Raw genomic sequence first — 16,236 nt, 5'->3', positions numbered from 1 at the left:
TAATATAATATGATATAATATGATATAATAATAAAATGTGATATAATAAAATACAGTGTAAAAATGCAAGTTATTGTTTTGTTTTCCCCCCAGCTGCTTCCTTCTGCAGGGATTGTCAGAGCAATTAAACTTGCATGAAATATTTGGAAGTTAAACACTGAACCTGCAGCCTCAGGTGGCACAGACCACCAAGCAACTCCCTGACGCAATAACACAAGTTGATATATATACTTTACTGCTTTTGGACATTTGTCATTATAACTGTCTTTACATAAAAAAGTCAAATATAAATAAATATGAATTATGAAGAAATAAATTCTTCAGTATGCCGCTAAAAATAAACTGAAGCCTCCATCAGTGAGAGTTTGTTTTCCTGACTGAAAGTTTGGCATATTTTGGGATTTGGGAGTGAGAAGTGTGCTGTAGTTGAATTTTAAATGATCCATTTCATGCAGCTAAACACAGAAGCTTCTGAATAAAAGTTTGTTTGTTTAAAGAAATACATATATACTGTATATTCAAAAGTCCTGCAGCTCTTTCTGCTCAGCCTGTTTTTTTTTTCAACTTTAGCATAGTCCCCATTTTAACTCACCCAGATTTCTCAGTCAAACATTTTCCCAGGAGGAAGAAGGAAAAGGAAGCAGCAGTTTAAGGAGCCAAATGAAACCTCATCTGCAACACTGCCCTTGTTTCACTATCTTATTGTCTCAACAAATAAAGTAAAACTGAACCATCCATTCAAACTTTCCATATTAAAGTTTAAATTTCTTGTAATCTTCATGGTAACTCACGAAGGGTTACGTCTTTTAATTTACAAGTCATTTCTTTTTATTTATATTATTTAAAGAAACRTTATTATTTTAATACTGCTGCTGAAATGATGACAGCAAAAGGTTTATTTATGCTCTGGATTAGCAGTTCATACATAAATAATGCAGCCAAAGGTTTTAGTTCAACAACTTCTGAGTTGTATGGATCATTATGAGGCATTCAGGCGAAAAGTGCACCTTGGGGGCTTTTGTCATTATTCTGCTTAAATAAACAGGAAAAGTGAGAGGAAGTATGATGAGCTCAAATGATACAATTAGTAAACTGCAGTGCTCCTCATTTATGATTTTCCCCTCTGCCACAYGATCACCTCAAACATCTGAGAGGTGTAGGTGGTTATTTTAGTCCCTGTACACAGATGAGTCATTGTGGTTTTTTTTTTTTGTGATTTTCTTCAGCGTTGCTGTGGGATCTGTCAGGATATGAATTTCAAAGTAATCATCTTTGCCATAATAGAGTCAAGCGTGCTTTTTATGGCCCTTGATCATAAACTCGGGTGGAATAAATGAAAAAGACACAGACATAGTTTATGTCCTCGGTGAAAAACTGCTCAAACACCCACTGTGGTGGGAGGAGGAAATACATTTTGAGAAATACGTAGAGAAACGCATGCAAAGAAGGATTTTTAACTACTGTTTTGCTTTCATTTTCAGTCAAAGTTATAAGTGCAATTTCGTTAATAGCCAATGTTTGAGAAAAGCAAACTGTCGCCTCCATTGGGATATTTTGTAAAAAGGACAGAAATGACGACACAGGTGGGACACGTCTATTCATGGTGTTGTTCTGAGACCAGCTTGCTCTGTGACATTAATATTTAAGTCAATTAGCTCAAAAATAGCTTTCCTGAACTCTACCTCCCCAATCCCACCACCCAGATCATCAGGATGTCCTCTGCTGTACTTCAGGGGCTTCYGCAGTCCGCCACATCCCCCCAGATGTTACCTGACTCGTCTAGATGTGGACCCAGCTGCACTGACTATAGTTGGGTCACCATCACAAATGGGCTACAACTATTATTTACACATGTCTCAAAATGTAAGTTTCACTCCGTCACAGTGCAAATCTGCAAAATTTATTTTGTGAGGGTTTCGGTAGGACATCCTATTTTCAGGGAAGACTCACTCTAAAGTGGTTCAGTTGAAAAAATTAAACGGCTACACTTCATTTGTGTCTTTTGAAGATTTTTTTCCCGCCCCTATGCTCGTTTCAACCTTAAAATTTTCAAATGCAAAGGATTTTTGGGATGAAATAAATTAATAATACATTTCTCCATCGTGTTATTTCCTTCAGTGTGAAGATGATTATGGTGCTTTATGCTTTTACTATGTTAAATCAACTTTTCTCTGCTGTTTTATGAGACATTTCTCCAGGTCTTGTGAGATTGTGCGAAACATTATGTTCAAGGTTTAACCAAAACAGCAACGATTCTGTCATTTCTCAACACAAGACGCTTTCAGACTTAAACTCTGTAATGAAAGGCGGTGGGGGTGATGTGCATGCCAAGGAGCATGGGACGTGAATTTCTGATAAACACCAATATTTAAAGATCACATTTTAAAATTTAGGACATTTTACATAAAACACAATATTTTTCACCTATGTTGTCACAGAAGTGCCATATTTTTGTTGTGAACTTGCAACTGGAAGTGATGCCAAAGAGGAACTCCCTGTTTTTCTTTTTGCGAGAGGGAAAAGTGTAATTGTGATTTAATTARAAGAGTCGACTCCCATCAAGTGAGAGCTGGCTCCTCAGGATTTTTGTTTTCCCTGTAGCTGCCCTTCTGACCAATCACATGCGAGGATATAGGACATGGTTGAGGACATGAGTCGTCGAAGGGCTGTTATCCTGCATGTTTCACTTGTTTTTTCTGCTCCATACACTGATTTGAATGAATTGGGGTTTTATCAGCTTCTGCAGAACATGAAAAGACAATTCAATCACTGAAGCAGGTGTGTTGGAGAAGAAACAAGTAAAACATGTAGCAACAAGAAGTGTAAATTTGCACRGCTTTATTGTGAATATAAAGGCAAGAACCGCCTGGATCCGTCACATCTCAACAACTGCTCATCTCAGCAGTATGATTTTTTTTACAATATATTATTAATGTTAGCTTTCCGATAATGCATTCATATTTATCACGGACATTTGAGACACTTAAAAGAATGCRAGGACTTTAATATTTAATTTACTTTTCACTTCATTACCACTGCAAAAATGCAAGTCCTTGTTTTTTCCTACATGTAAATTTTTTAAATTGCTCTGAAAATTCCCACGTTTCCATGTTTACCAGAGCTGTTGCTGAATAAATGGAGCGCAACTAACAAAAGACCTGTTTCTGCTCAAGTCACCCCATCGAGCTGCCCCTTCAAGTGAATGTGCAATAAAAATCTCCTGAAAACAATATTCCTGTGTCAGTGTCTGCAAGATACAGAATATAGAAGTAGGGCTTGAGARCAAATACGTAATGAAGTGAAACACAGTAAGTGATGCCCAAAACCTTGATCAGACAGGAGTTAAACACACTTTGACGAAAACAAAAAGTACTTCAGAGGCATGTCTCAAGAAAACTGGTCTTGATATTTATAGTGAACAATGTAAACAAAAATGAGGATATGCTTTAAAAATAAGTGTATGATGTTTTGAGGAAAACCTTTGCAAAATGTCAAGTTAAAARGGGTGTGAAATGACTGAAGGCCTAAAGAAGCAACTTTACAAACATGACAGCAGGAAAAGTTGATAAAAATGTAAAACACTGAACTCGAGACAGCAAAAAAAATTTTTTTAAAGAGCATAACAAAATCCCATGATCGTAACAACCCACAGACCGTGACAGAAATGGGTTAAATTTGATCAGTCAAGGAAGCTCCTCATACCTATAAATATAGGCGGATATAGAAAAATAAAAATATAAAATACCTCGCTCTCAGCAGACAATCTAGGTCACATTTTCTTCAAATGTGTGCTGTCAATCATTATTTCCAAMAAGCAAATGGATAATTCAGGCAATTTATTTTTTCATTTCATACACCAATCCTGTTCCAAATCATAGATACAGAAAAAACAAACACAATTTAGTAAAATTCTTGATTTAGTAAGTAAGTAAGTAAATAAATAAATAAATAAATAAATAAATAAATAAATAAATAAATTTAGTTTAATTTAATTATATATATATTTTTTACGTATTTTAGTGTTGTTCATCCACTCACGTCACTCCCAAACAGCATAGGCTGTTATGTTAGGTTGTTAATTAGAATTTGATGATTAGTTTGATAATAATGGACTTGGTACAAAGTTCAGACGAACGACACTTCCGGTTTCTCAAAAGGGGCGGTACTAACGGTGTTTGTCTGAGTGTCTGGTGGCCAGTCGATTGACAACATTACATTTCTCTTTTATTTTCTCAGCTCCGGTGATATTATGCACACATTTGGGACTGGAAAAGTTCAGTGAGGCGTCAGCGTATTTTTTTTTTTCGGATAAAGTTGAAGTTTTACGTAAGTTTTGTTTTGTTTTGTTTTGTTTTCTCTTGACCGTAGAGTTTATGAACGCGCGTGACGTGATGGAACAAAACGTTCCCTCGCCTAGCTAACTTAACAAACATTATTTATTTCCTCTCCCCCTCATTATTCCCATAATCAATATAATCTATTTTAAAGAGGCACACATGACGCAGCAAACTGGTGCTAACTTGTTTTGTGTTATTTAACAGTTCGCTGAGCTGAGCTTCAACGATGGTGCAGCAGTATCAGTCTCCTGTTCGGGTCTACAAGCATCCGTTTGAGTTGGTCATGGCGGTGAGTGGGGCACTTTTTAAATCATTTTTAAAATTTGCTCTTAGGTTTCAGATAGCACACTTCATTATCCAGATGTGGTAAAGTGAACAAGAATAGTCAAAGGAAATGTCTGGARCCTCGTCTTCCGGGGTCACCCACTGCTGCAAATGCTACCTGTTGAAAGAACAAAAGTAATATTTTAATTTGTATTAAAAGTTAAATAGCCACGCAGGAGTTATTAGTCTGTATTTGAAAACTCAAAAACGTTATTCTACATGTTATGGCTTTAATGCTTACTCTTTGCCCAACTCTGTTTGTGTAGCAGTTGTTTGTTAGCAAAATAATCGTAGGAAGGACAAAAATGAGACTTGCAGAAAGTAAACAATGGCTGTACCTCAGCAACTGCTTCTGGAGTCAGATCCTTTCAAGATGGCTGCTGCAGCCAGCTGACCCTGAATAAACACAATAATGGCTGTAACTCAATCAGTTTTACTGATATTGACCTAAAGTTTGGTGTGGTCAAAGCTCAGTCATTCACAACACAAAAGTTACTCGTTGTGCAAGAGCTTTGTTTTTTTATCATTAACTGATGGAGTCAACCCATTTTGTCTTTTACCATGTTATCTTATAAACCGCTGGACCGGTTTATTGGAACTTCCAGAAACTTATTTATTTATTTACTTTTTATTTAACCAGGCAAATCCAATTGAGATCACAGATCTCTTTTGCAAGAGAGGCCTGGGCCTGAAGGTAACTGTTTTTGGTCTGTGTGAGSAAACAAAAGTACCAGGAGAAAACCCTCGTAAGCACGAGAAGAACATGCAAACTCCACACAGAAAGACCTSGGGTCCGAACTGTGAATCAAATCCAGGACCTTCTTGTTGTGAGACATCAGTGCTAACCACTGATCCATCATGCTGCTAGAAAATAATACTGGATGTGCCTGATTACTTTTGGGGTTAGTCCAATTAATGATCGCCAAAAAATGGCAGTACCTCATTCAGTGTAACAGATTGTGAGATAAAGTTTRATGTGGTCACTCATAGTTGAGAGTCATCTTAAACAAACTCTAAGCTTCTCTCACATGAGATCTCACATTATTTTTAAGGTTTGAATAAAACRACTTCAACTCCATCCTTTTTCTTCTCACTCTTACATTAAAAGGCATTGAGCGTTGTGCATTCCTTCAAGGAATGCTTTGATTGAAATCGCATGTTGGTTACAGAATACACCATAAACTRGTGAGCTGGTAGTTTTCTGTCTGCAAGAAAGCTGTACATGATGTAATGTTCCGATAAGAAAAGGGCTGTGACAGAGTTCATCTGGAGAAAGTTCTCCAGCATTTTTCTTACGAAGCTCAMAATAGATTTTCATCACACAGCAGCAGTATTGAAAAACTTCAAGAGGAAAAATGTTCTCAGAATGACTAAATGCTTTTCACAATGTCTAACCCAGGCTTTTCTTCGCAGTGTATTTTTTTTCTTTTAAGAGGGAATCTTCATTAATATACTCATGTTTCCTCTATTCAGCTGCTACCTTCAAATCTGAGTTTTCTGAACAAAATCTCTAGGAAAAGCAAAAGTAGGGCAGTCATAAAACGAATGTGGATTTCCAAAAGAGGGGTTTTTAATTTCAACCCATTTTGTAGTTTGGTCTCCTTGTTTCTTGTTCCTAGAAGTTATATATTAAACTAAAGGCTTATGTAACATCCTGAGACTTTAGTCTGCTGCTACTTTAGGACTCCTTTTTCTTAATCAAATGTGATGATATATAATTTATGCTTCACATTCACAAAAGAGTGATTTTGATGCCTCCCCTAGAAGATCAGCTCTGAAATTTTTTATTGTGTCGAGTTATTGAAAAGAGTCTCAAAATAAGCTCCTTTGTGAAAACTAATATCAGCTCTTAGAAGATTCAGGTCTCGGCAGCATAAAGGAGAAAATCTAGTTGACCGGAGTCTACCACCGGCTGTTGCCCCCATTTATCTTTGACCTTTCTCATTAGCCTCTGGCTAATCCTGCCACTAGTAGTTATTACTCCAGCTAACTGTCCTAATCAGTGTCCTGGATATTACGAATGTCTGTCCTTTTCATGACACCTTTCTTTGCTTCTCCTGAGCCTTTTAAAGGTGGAATAAACTAGATGAACTTTTTATGGTTGTTTTTAAAATTGCAATTATTTCGTAATACCTGAGGTAATTAAACAGCTTTCTAATTCGGAAAGAATAGTGTTTTGAGGTAACTGTTTTTTTTGCATGTTAAATGACACTTTCAAATAAGATTTAAACAAAAATTCTGCCACATGTGAAATAAATATTGGAAATTAGGATTAAGCATCATAAACGTTAACTTTCATCTTGCCTTTGGTTTTGAATTATCAGCTAGTCTGTCGAAGCTGCACAGCTAAGAGCTCAACGATTTACAGCTAACATTTCAGGTTCAGTATTGACAGGTGATTCTTGCTTACACTGGCCTGAACAGGTGATCATGTGCTGTGGGCAGTAAAGAAAAAGAAAAACAAAACATAGCAACAGAGCTTGTAAAAGCTGCCATAACTGTTGCTGTGCACAAAGCATAAAACTTTATAATGCATTTAAATAAACTGCTAAACGTGTGCTTACTTGGCAAAGAAGTCGAATGCTGCTGCTTGTTTCAGCCAGCAAATGTTTTTGACAAACACGTGTGACTCGATTGCAACAGCACATCCGTGCAGCCTTCCTGTGCAAACAGAGAGCTCATGGGGGACAATGTGTGACACAGCTTGCAGATGTAGACATGTTGCTGCTGCACAGAAGAATCGGTTTTCTCACTTTTTTTTTTCTCTTAGGCCTATGCGAGGAGGTTCCCAAAGTGCCCACTGATCCCAGTGTTTGTGGACAGTGAGGTGGTCAGCCAGACTCAAAGTGACGATGGTTCGGTGCTGGTGACTGAGAGGAGATGTACGATTGATGTTGAGGCCCCACGCCTTCTCAAACGGGTACCTCTCTACCATTACATTTTTTAGATCATTTGTTCTACTAAACAGAAATAGAAAACTCATTAATGCTGCTCAGAAAGTTGGTAATCAGGTGGTATTTTGTAGCTTGGTTGTGGCACCACTGTGACCTTCAGAATATTCAGAAAACACCAGCTCCCAAAAGATTCAGCAAACCTTCTTCTCTCTGCATACAGATCGCCGGTGTCGACTATCTGTACTTCGTTCAGAAAAACACCTTAAACCGCAGAGACCGGACGCTTCACATCGTGGTCCACAATGAGACCTTTTCCAGCAGAGTGGTTGTCCGCGAGTGCTGCAGCTACACGGTGAGCCTTGGAGACGAGCAGGATGAACGCTTACTCTGGTCAACAAGGAAGTTATTTCTTAATCGTTTAACATTTTATTGTGTAATACTTTTTTACAATACCTCATGGTCTTTAAATGTCACACTGGGCCCTCTTAAAAGAAAAACAGATTTTTACGAGGGGCAGTAAACGGCTAATGTCACAAGGTGTTTTAAAGTAATTTTTGTGTCACTTGCTTAAAGAAGTCCTCTCGCCACAATTAAAACTTCTGCTAGATATATCACATCTTCACATCTGAAATTAACTAATAAATCTACAGTACACCATATCAACTAATGAAACCCATTTTGTAATTAATGCTTGGATGATTGGGTTTAAAGTACCGGTTGTGAAAGTTAAATATCTAAGAATGCAGTTGGTCATAATTAAGTCAGCAAAGCAGTTGTCTGTGTTTAATTTTTATTAGCTTGACACAAATAACATGAAGTCGAAACAAAGTTTGGTTTACTTTTTTTTTTTTTTTTTTTTTTCTGGTCAGGTTCATCCAGAAAATGAGGACTGGACTTGCTTTGAACAGACAGCTAGTCTGGATATCAAGTCTTTTTTTGGTTTTGAAAGCACTGCGGAGAAAATAGCAACAAAACTGTATGCTAATAGCATTAAAAAGGTTGGTATGTCAATTAAAATTTGCTTGTGAGAAAAGCATTGGCCTTTAGTATTCTCCTAGTGCGTTAAGTGATTTATTAAGCTGTTGTGTGTGTCTTTTTTCCATCTTTTTAGGGTAAAGAAATAATTGAGYACTATCTCAGAGAGATGGAGGAAGAAGGAGTAACCTTCATACCTCGCTGGACCCCCCCTGATGAATCTTGCGGCATCACTACAAAGCCTCAGCTGCCACCTCCCTCTTCTACCAGAGGCATCCCAGTAAAGAGTACCAAGGATGGGCTGCACAGTAAAAACCTGACCGCCCCCACAGAACTAGTGGCCAGTTCTCCTGATGGTCAGTGTGTTCTCACTTGTTCTAACAGAATATTGAACTGTAATGACATTTTTAAACACTTCAGCTAAAGACTTTAAGTGTCATTAGTGAAGTRAATTTTCAATTTCATTTCAGTTTTGTTGGTAAGGACACACATCTGTACACATAGCATGTATGTTGAGGATGTGAATGTATTTGATGCATGCTGTATGTGGTAACTCTGTGCTGCAAATGTGTTTGGAATTATAGACAAGTTGGATGCTGACTACATCAGACGTTACCTTGGTGATTTAACGCCTCTGCAGGAGAGCTGTCTTATTCGACTGCGCCAGTGGCTCCAGGAAAGCCACAAGGGCAAGGTCACATATACACATACTGTTTTAGTTGTGCAGTCTACTCTTATCTAAAAAAAAAAATACCCAAAATGTGTACAATTTTTACTTTTGCTCAGCTCTTGGCTTTAACACTCACTTCTTTTCTCCTCGTAGGTTTAAAAAAAGGCATAAAATGATTTAAGRTGGTTATTTTTCAGTAACGTTTTCACTCTCATTCTTTGTGCACAGATTCCAAAGGATCAGCATGTGCTGCGCTTCCTCAAGGCCAGAGATTTCAACCTGGACAAGGCCAGGGAGTTTTTGTGCCAGTCACTTACCTGGAGGAAGCAGCACCAGGTGGATTTCCTTTTCGATACGTGGGAGCGCCCACAGCTGCTTCTGGATTATTATACTGGAGGGTGGCACCACCACGACAGAGGTACTGAGCTACACACAGTTTGTACAAAGAAAACACAGTATACCTAAGGTGAGAAGATAAGTTTAAATGTAGACGGTAGGAAGTTTAATCTTTCGTGTTTGTATAAGCTACTTTTGTTGAAACTGGACTGTTAATTATTCACGGTAAAGTCTGAGCACCTTCTGTCATAATGTTTGAAAATGAGTCATTGTTTTACCAGAGCAGCTGATGAACAAAGTCAGTTTAAAGGACATATTAAGTATTCTAAGTTAAAAGGATTTTCTAGGATCCTAATGAAATGTCAAAGACATTGTTAAATGAATTGACATTTTAAACACAAGAAACCTTAAATGAATGCCTGTTAGGATGAGTACTGAATTCCTAAATTTGACTTAAAATATAAAAAGCCATGTTTTACAGCTCAATTTTGTTTCATTTGGTGATAAATATTGGACTATAATGACTTTATTTTCACTAAAGACCAACTTATGTAATGTTTGTTAAATATATTGAAAATTAACAAAAAGTCGATATTGTTTATCCACAATTGGAAAAATAAATATAAACTTTATTGATAAGTCATTTTCACTGCTGAAATCATTTTTTTTGTGCAGTGATAGTGTCGTGATGGTCTCGTGACCTCTGTAGCATGACAGCCACATGAACAGGCACTGAGCTAGAGGAGGCTCTTCAGTTTTCCAACGCCGCCTTTTAGCTGGCAGTGCCTCTGGATGCCCACAGGGCATGTGCCGAACCTTGGGTTTGCCCAGAGTTACTGCAATYCTTTTATGAAGCCAGAGGAAGATACATAAAGAATAAAACAGCTTAAAGGGAAAAGAAACGTGGGGTGGGATTATTATACTAGTTTAAAATGGTCTACAAACACTTCCTTTGAGTTTGTTTCATCTGTAACCTGCTGTTTAGATGGCCGACCCCTGTACGTCCTGCGTCTGGGCCAAATGGACACCAAGGGTTTGGTGCGAGCCTTAGGGGAGGAGGTGCTACTGAGACAGGTGWTATGATCCCATACAAACCATTTAATTTTCTCATGCTCAGTGGTATTAATGCTACAACCTGCTAACTGCGAGGCAGGTTCTTTCTATCAACGAGGAAGGACTGAGGCGTTGTGAGGAGARCACCAGAGTTTTTGGTCGGCCCATAAGGTGCATAAATATTCATTTCTGTTAATTATTCAGTGTCTCGTGGATTGATGAGGATTTGGGTGCCCTTGTGCTTGTATAAAGTCTGTTATTTAATGTGTTGGCCAGCTGCTGGATGTGCCTGGTGGATCTAGAGGGTCTAAACATGCGCCACCTGTGGAGACCAGGAGTWAAAGCTCTCCTGAGAATCATCGAGGTGGTCGAGGCCAACTATCCCGAGACTCTGGGTCACCTTCTCATACTGCGTGCACCCAGGGTTTTTCCAGTTCTGTGGACTTTGGTGAGAACAAATACCTCCAGCTGCTTTGATCAATTGTTATAATGTTGATTCTTCAGCTAACTGTGGAAGGATTTATCAAGTTGTGAAGTACAAACACAGACTACATCAATAAGGATTTAGAATAAATAAGCACCACACTGCAAATGGAAGCAAGTGACAAAAAAAGAACAAGAGATGAAAAGCAGCGAAATTAAATATTGACAAATAAAGATAATTATAGCTGTGGAATATGCAACAACTTTGTCTCATGGGAGACATTTGATCACTGCCAAAACAAGATGTGGTTGAGCAGAGTAATAAAAGCATCAAATGAAGAAATACAGACGAATAGAAGTTTATGCCCAAAAGTATGCATTGATGAACCACGATTATGAGGGAAAATGCTAAAAAGCTCACAGCACAGGCAAAATAGAACTGAATTTCACTGCAAATTATAAAAGTTCTTTTCAGGATTTGTGTAAACCTTGATAAGTGAAATAACAAATGGCCAGAGTGAGTGTGTTACAACACAGATATGGGTGTTTAGTTACACCATCAACATATTTATATTCCTCTTCCATGAATAATTCATTGGTTACGGACTGATTTGCAGAGTTCATAATGAGTGACCTCGCTGTTTCTTACATATTTTCATGAGTGTTGGCTCCTTGTTTCCAGGTCAGCCCCCTGATTAATGAGAACACTCGGAAAAAGTTCCTTGTCTACGCTGGAAATGACTACCAGGGTCCAGGAGGCTTGGTGGACTACATAGACAGAGATATCATCCCTGACTTCCTTGGAGGGAACTGCATGGTAACGCTCTCATTTAGTGAATAGAATTCTTACTTATCACTTTTTGCTTGTTCTGTCATGTCTTACTAAAATAAAACCCTAGTCTGAATATATTCAGTATTTTAACGCACATGATTCTAGTGTTTATGATTTGACCGAAATTTTCACGCTTCTATTTGCCAACACAAGAAACAGTTTCCCAATTCTCATCAGTCCACCTTAAATAAGCTGCTACTTAGAGAGCAGCATTGTTTTGGGTTCATGTTTCTACACCTTTTTTTGTCTTTGACAAACTTTWAACTTGAATTTGTAGGTAAAGTAATAATTACAGGTGTAAGAAAATATCAMTACACTGAAATATCACAACATTTCATTTCCTGATACTGTGGATTTTTAATTAAGGCTTTAAATGTAAACTTTCATGCTGGCTGTTCATTTTTGTGTTGTGTTTTAGCCTCTGACTGCTAGTAGAAATACAAATGGAGTTCTTACTGTTGTTCAGTGTTTGATTGCATTAAAAATAAACTGAATGTACYGTATTTTACAGACTATAAGTCACACGGTTTTTATAGTCTGGCTGGTCCTGCGACTGATWGTCAGGTGCGACTTATATAAGATTTTTTTCCTCTTCATGACACATTTTTTGACTGACGTGACTTATACTCTGAAGCAACTTATAGTCCGGAAAATTCRGTAATCAGATTTTATGCATATAATAAAAATAAGAATCTTTTGAAGGAAAAAAGGCAATATATTGCCTTGCTTACAGTATTGCAATATTGTGACCTCTGTGTCTTGATATGAGTCATATCACTAAATTCTTGCCAATACACAGCCCTAAAAATAATAATCTCTGTTCACTCACAGCTATTTGTTTTGAAAGCCTTTTTTAATTTGTTTAATGCATTTTCTATTTACACAGCAAAATGACTATTTTTGACCCGAGGTTATTGGAGGTGTTTGAAGTCCGGTCGACATGCTGTATAAAGCTAACTCACTCAGCCAGAAACCACTGACACATGCCAGTCACGCTTCTCACTTTGTGTTGAGTTGAGGCGAGGAAGAGAGGCCCGTGTCTGTCACGCTGTGGCACGTCGTCTTGGATAGGAACAGAATAAATGAATACATGAGCTGGTCAATGAACAAATGCCTTGCCCCATTCTGCTCTCAGCAGTTCAGCAGCTTGTTCCCTCAGTGCTCTTWATTATTGTAAATGTTGACTTTAACCCTCCATGGGTCAAATTGATCCAAGGTCTCTGTTTTAAAACTGGGTTGTTATGATCCAAGGACTGCTCTTTCTGCAGCATGTATAGTAAAACACCCTCCTCAAACTCGATGATGTTTTGTAAAGCTCATGTGAATCGACAGTCTGAAGCCTCCACTGTCTGCAGTGTGACCTTCATGTCATCTTGTCACTGTGTATTTTGCGTGACATGTGGTTACTGTAATTACGTGGCTGGCCTTGACAAGTTTCGTCTGAAGTATTTTTCATTAACCGGAGAAGTAATTTAGCTACAGACAAACCGAGCAGCCATGAACCACTCTTTAATGTAAATCACTTTATTTTTCCTTTACAAATGTTACCGTTAAACAAACCATCACATCTGCCTGAGTAATACATAACGCATTTTTTTTGTTGCTTAAATATCTTCCCCTCCAGTGTGACATTCCAGAAGGAGGTACAGTCCCTAAATCTCTGTATAGAACCGCAGAGGAGTTGGAGAGYGAAGAAAACAGCTTCTTGACCGACTCTATCTATAAGAGTGCCAACATCTTTAAAGGAGCGCCATACGAGGTACAGTTTGATAAACGTTGTCCAGTATAAAGAGCCAGAGCTGGTTCCATCATTTGAACTGATGTAATGCTCTGGATTAGGCTGCCACCAGCTGGAAAGTAATGCACATCACAATTCTGCAGCCAAAGCGMACTCATGGTGTCCTCTCTCCTCGTACAGGTGCTGATTGAGATCACAGAGGCCTCCTCAGTCATCACCTGGGACTTCGACGTGTCTAAAGGAGATGTGATCTTTAATATTTATCATTCCAAGCGGGCTCCTCAGCCTCCAAAGCGAGACGCTCTGGGAGCTCATGGCATTGCGTCCCTTGGGGGCGTAAATCCTCAGCTGATTGATAGAAACTGGGTTCTGGGTCAGGACTACAGTAGAGTGGAAAAGTCCCTCATCTGCAGAGAGGGAGAAAGTGTGCAGGTTAGACTGATTTTAGATGCTGCATATTCGCTGTTTTTGTCTTTGGAATTGTGCAGAATCATTTTTTTCACCATTTTTTWWTTTTAACAGGGCTCCCATATAACACGCTGGCCTGGCTTCTACATCCTCCAGTGGCGCTTCCACTGCTCCACAGCCTGTGCCGCCTCCAGCCTGCCTCGGGTTGATGATGTTCTGGCCTCTCTGCAGGTCTCCTCCCACAAGTGCAAGATTATGTATTACACCGAAGTGCTGGCCTCCCATGACTTCAGGTCAGTTTATTTATAAAAGCAGACTTTTATACCCCCAGCTAAGTCATGCTTTCCTTTCCTGCTGATTTGTTACTTGCCTTTTCTTTCCTCATAGTTATTTGAAGCTTTGATAAGCTGAATTGATTTTTGTTTTATTAATATTTCTAGAGGATCCATGACCAGTTTGGAGTCTTGTCAGAGCGGGTTCTCACAGCTCAGTGCCGCTACAACGTCCTCCAGCCAATCATGTGCCAGCTCCACTGTTTCAAGGTAGCGCCTGTCCAAAGGCAGCTATTGATGTCCAACTCTTCCTGTGCCTTATAACATCAAAGACAGTTCTTATCAACTCATTAATAAAGGCTTTAAAAACTGTTGGAAGTGAGATAAGTATTATCTTCCTTTTTAGCAGGTTGGAAAAGATTTACTAATATCCCTTTCTGAGGATCAATGTAGACTTACAGTAACAATTAGTGTTTTTTATTTATAMCCTTGTACAGAGTCACTATGCACAAACATAATAAAATTCCCCATGTAATGTATTTTTAAATGTCTAATAAAGTTTATTAAAGTTACAGAAAATAAAATCAGCTTTATTAAAACTCTTTACATAATGCAGATTCTTCCTGTGTCGTGGCTCGTTCTGTCCACAAGATGTCAGCGTTGCTCTCTGGCTGGAACCGCTCAGCTCTGCAGTGTGCTCAGCTCTTGTTCCAGCGCTTCAATACTTTAGCTTTTAATGTAAGATGAGAGGGGAAATAAAGAGATAAATCCCGGTGATGAAGAGCCGATCTTTGTACCAGATGTCTTGAACATCGATCGCAGTGGGACTGAGGTATGGGAACAGTAACATAATAACTATTGAGTTGGGTTATAATTCATTTTTTAATAGCGGGAGAGGTGTTAGAGACGCCTTTTTTTTTACCTCCCCTCCCAAATATACAACATGTTCTCTCCAGATTCTGTGTGATAATATTTTCATGCTGCTGAGTTTTCTCAGGCAGCTAATTTAAATTCAACATAACAGCCCTCTTGTGATCTGGCGCTGGGCCAGACAGACAACTGATTTACATAAAACTTTAATTTCCATAAACTTATCAGATGCTTCTAGCTAAAACTTAATTGAATTTCCTGGTGGGTTTTTTTATATTTAACTTTCTCTGCAACATTGTGTCATGTTTCTGCTTCTCTCATCGCTGCTTCAGATCAGGAGGAGCGAGCTTTCTTTATGACATCTCAGGGTTGTTTGCGAGAGAGCACTGACTTCATGAGCTAATAACCTAAGACCTACGTTGTTTACACACACACACACACACGCAAAAATCACATTTTCTTCTGGAGTACAGTGGGGTGCGAAGGTTTGGGCAKCCTTGTAAATTTTCCTGATTTACCTTATAAATCATTGATTGTTTGGATTAAAAATAATCAGTAAAATATATCATATAGGAGACAAACAGTGATATTTGAGAAGTGAAATGAAGTTTAAATGATTTACAGAAAGTGCAATAATTGCTTAAACAAAATTAGGCAGGTGCATAAATTTGGGCACTGTTGTCATTTTATTGATTTCAAAACCTTTAGAACTAATTATTGGAACTTAAATTTGGTTTGATAAGTTCAGTGACCCTTGACCTCCATACACAGGTGACTCCAATTATGAGAAAGGGTATTTAAGGGAGGCAATTGTAAGTTTTCTCCTCTTTGCATCTTCTCTGAAGAGTGGAAGCATGGGAGTCTGAAAACAACTTTCAAATGAGCTGAAAACAAAGATTGTTCACCATCATGGTTTAGGGGAAGGATACAGAAAGCTATCTCAGAGATTTCAGCTTTCAGTCTCCACTGTGAGAAACATTGTGAGAAAATGGAGGACCACAGGCACAGTTCAAGTCAAGGATCGAAGTGGCAGACCAAGACAAATCTCCAATAAACAGAAATCAGGAAATTAGTTCCCCTATTAGTGTTTTAGTGCTTTAGGGG

General features: G+C 38.3%; 1 protein-coding gene across 1 annotated transcript; it reads left to right on the top strand.

Annotated features, from left to right (window-relative positions):
- Positions 1-4,158: 4,158 nt before the first annotated feature.
- sec14l1 (SEC14-like lipid binding 1) lies at positions 4,159-14,801 on the top strand. Its single transcript, XM_014006902.1, has 16 exons — positions 4,159-4,326; positions 4,542-4,626; positions 7,432-7,581; positions 7,776-7,907; positions 8,425-8,553; positions 8,667-8,886; positions 9,115-9,224; positions 9,429-9,618; positions 10,522-10,610; positions 10,690-10,760; positions 10,866-11,037; positions 11,695-11,829; positions 13,469-13,603; positions 13,763-14,014; positions 14,105-14,283; positions 14,431-14,801. The coding sequence occupies exons 2-16, from the start codon at positions 4,564-4,566 to the stop codon at positions 14,534-14,536; spliced, it is 2,133 nt and encodes a 710-aa protein (XP_013862356.1). The 5' UTR covers positions 4,159-4,326; positions 4,542-4,563; the 3' UTR covers positions 14,537-14,801.
- Positions 14,802-16,236: the final 1,435 nt, after the last annotated feature.

The sequence above is a fragment of the Austrofundulus limnaeus genome, unplaced genomic scaffold, assembly GCF_001266775.1.
Source record: "Austrofundulus limnaeus strain Quisiro unplaced genomic scaffold, Austrofundulus_limnaeus-1.0 Scaffold38, whole genome shotgun sequence".
Classification (NCBI taxonomy): Eukaryota; Metazoa; Chordata; class Actinopteri; order Cyprinodontiformes; family Rivulidae; genus Austrofundulus; species Austrofundulus limnaeus.
This window is presented reverse-complemented; position numbering and strand designations above follow the sequence as displayed.